The sequence below is a fragment of the Parasteatoda tepidariorum genome, chromosome 8 (genome assembly GCF_982258835.1).
Source record: "Parasteatoda tepidariorum strain Cologne lab strain chromosome 8, Ptep-v5.0, whole genome shotgun sequence".
Taxonomy (NCBI): Eukaryota; Metazoa; Arthropoda; class Arachnida; order Araneae; family Theridiidae; genus Parasteatoda; species Parasteatoda tepidariorum.
In genome coordinates, this window is record NC_141762.1 from 81450765 (window position 1) to 81453816 (window position 3052).

The following is a 3052-nucleotide window of genomic DNA, read 5'->3' on the forward strand; positions in this document are numbered from 1 at the left end:
TAGGCTTAGCGCGCAAAGCCTTAATTTTTATACACCCCTTAGTTAATATAATGGTATGTTGTTCCCCCTTTTTTAGGCTTAGCTAAGCCTTATTGGTATGTTACACCTCTGTTTATACGCTAGTTCTCTAAACATTCACAACACAAAAAAGATGTCTGGAACTTTAAATTATCATCACTTTTATTTTTCGGAGATTGTTTCACTCCTTACACATAACACTCGCATAGGCACACTGCCTCTCGTTCCACACTAATTAATTTCTCTCTAGGGGGCTCTACAACACAATACTCTCTCTAACACTGAACATCCACCCCCGGATTGAATGACATATTCAATGCTTAAAATTAAACAATTCAATACAATGTACACAATAAAACTAAAATATTCAAAATACACATAATTTGAAATTTTCACACTTATTGATCATTTGAGAAGGGTAAAATACAAAGTTTAGTAATTGGACGTTTAAAAATTCCATTTTTAGTTTTCACTAATACTACTCTAATTTTCTTGTCTTTACCAGAATACACTTCAAGAATTCGACCAAGAGGCCAGTGACACACAGCCAAATTATCTTCTTTCAAAATTACCATATCATTAATTTTTACATTGTTTTTCTCAAAATACCATTTTGTTCGATTTTGAAGTGTACTCAGATAGTTATTTGACCAAAGCTTCCAAATTTGTTGTACAATTTTTGATAATCTTTGCCATACTTTTAACCTGTTTTCAGGTACTCCGGTAAAACTTGGCTCTGCTATCGCTGTGAGGGGACGGCCTACTAGAAAATGACCAGGAGTTAAAGCTTCAAAATCCTCAGGGTCACATGACAAAGGGTAGAGGGGACGCGAATTGAGAATGCCCTCAATTTGGTTAAGAATGGTTAAAAATTGCTCATAAGTAAATCTAGAATTACTCATAACTCTCCTAAGGTGATACTTAACGGCTTTTACCCCAGCCTCCCAAAGGCCCCCTTGATGTGGTGCTCTTGGTGGAATGAAACTCCACTCAACACGTTCCTCGCACAAAAAATTACTCAAATTATTATCACATTTACTCAAAATTTCTCTAAGTCTTTTTAACTCTAATTTCGTACCAACAAAATTGGAAGCATTGTCTGAAAAAATGCGTTCAGATTTTCCTCGTCTACTAAAGAATCGCTTTAAAGCCGCGATGAAGGCTTCACTAGATAGATCTGTAACTATTTCGAGATGACATGCTTTAGTGACCATGCACACAAATACACACACATATACTTTGTTTAAAACTCCTTTCCTTTGATTTGGATATTTAATCCAGAAATGTCCACAAAAATCTAAACCGACATAGTTAAAGGGAAAACTCTGAGAAACTCTCTCGGTTGGCAGTTGACCCATAATTTGTGAACAAGTAACAGGGTTAGCCTTAAAGCAATCTACACAATTATGAACTAATTTTCTACACATATTGCGACCGTTTAACGGCCAGTATTTTTGTCTAACAATAGATAACAAAGTTTGCGGACCAACATGCAATTGTCTTTTGTGGGTCATTTCAAGAATTAAATAGGTCAATCTATGATTGTTAGGAAGAATAATCTGGTGTTTTTTGTCAAAACTCAAATTACTGTGTACCAGTCTACCACCTACACGCAAGACACCTTCAGTATCTAAGAAAGGTGAAAGATTTTTAATCTTACTTTTTGGGTTAACCATACCCTTACTGGACAAGTCCTTCACTTCCGAGTAAAATTCCACTTGTTGTACCAGCCTTAAAAGTGTTGTTTCCGCACGTTGGATTTCACAGATCTTTAATGGTCCAATTTCTCTGTACAATGGATTCCTACAATTTTCGATGAACCTGTAAAGATAACTCAAAACACATACAATTTTACGAAAGTTATTATGCAAAGAAAGGATCTTGTTCAAAAAGTTATTGTCCAAAGTCATAGTCAGAGTTTTTCGTTCGGATTGTTTTAGTTCTTCATCGTATTCATTGCTGTCACTAGGTACCACAATGTCACCTTTAAAGACAATATTTTGTTCATGAAGAAAGTGCGGCCCATGCCACCACTTTTCACAGTTCAACAGTAAGTCGGCGTTGATACCTCTCGTTAGAAGATCAGAAGGATTGTCCTTTCCAGGACAATGATGCCAAGAATCTTTGTTTGTCAAAGATTGTATCTCTTTCACACGATTAGCGACGAAGACCTTCCATCTGTTGCTAGGACCTTGTATCCAACACAGGGCTATAGTCGAATCAGTCCAAAAGTAGTTGGTCGTTGGTATTTTCTTACTGAGGACCCGTGAGACTTCTCTAGCCAATCTCGCAGAAAGTAGAGCTCCCATTAGTTCCAAACGTGGAAGAGTTAATGGTTTTAGCGGAGCAACACGACTCTTGGAACTCACAAGATGAACCAATATTTTCTGTGGAGTTTTCAGTCTTATATATGTAGCTGCTCCATACGCCTTAATGGAAGCATCGGAAAACGTATGTAGTTCACATTCTAGAAAATTCTCATCATCACACTTCATAATATATCTAGGAATGTGAAGTTTACTTAAGGAATGCACTTATGAACACCATTGTTCAAATTTCTCACTAACATCTGGCAGTAGCTCTTCGTCCCAGTCTAATTTTTGTTGCCAGATCTCTTGAAACAAAATTTTAAATCTTATGGTGAAAGGACTCACAAATCCAATTGGATCAAATATTCTGCCCGCTGCCATCAACAAGTAGCGTTTTGTATTTTTCCTTTCCTGAAGAAAGTCTAAAAGACTCTTTAAACCAAGGCTTAAATAATCATCTTGAGGACTCCACAACAGTCCCAAAACACGATGTAACTGGTCATCGAGATCGTTTATGTCTAAATGGTCAAATTTTTCTAAACGCCACAGTTTCATCAAATCACAGTCATTTGTTATCCATTTTCGTAAGTTCATCCCTGCATCACTCATAATTTTTGCAGCAGTCTTCGACAAGTCAAATGCTGATTCCACAGTATCTTCTCCAGAAATGAGATCATCGACGTAAACACTTTCATTGAGTGTCTGTACGGTATTGGGATATTGTT

At 36.7% G+C, this 3052-nt stretch overlaps 1 protein-coding gene across 1 annotated transcript; it reads right to left on the minus strand.

The window, feature by feature from the left end:
* Nucleotides 1-416: 416 nt before the first annotated feature.
* Nucleotides 417-2513, minus strand: LOC147806479 (uncharacterized). Its single transcript, XM_087149643.1, has one exon. The coding sequence runs from the start codon at nt 2511-2513 to the stop codon at nt 417-419; it is 2097 nt and encodes a 698-aa protein (XP_087005769.1).
* Between the last annotated feature and the right edge of the window lie 539 nt (nt 2514-3052).

Bases quoted from the DNA above. Each gene is read 5' to 3' on its own strand.
- LOC147806479 (XM_087149643.1), bottom strand. From the start codon at position 2,513: ATGAAGTGTGATGATGAGAATTTTCTAGAATGTGAACTACATACGTTT.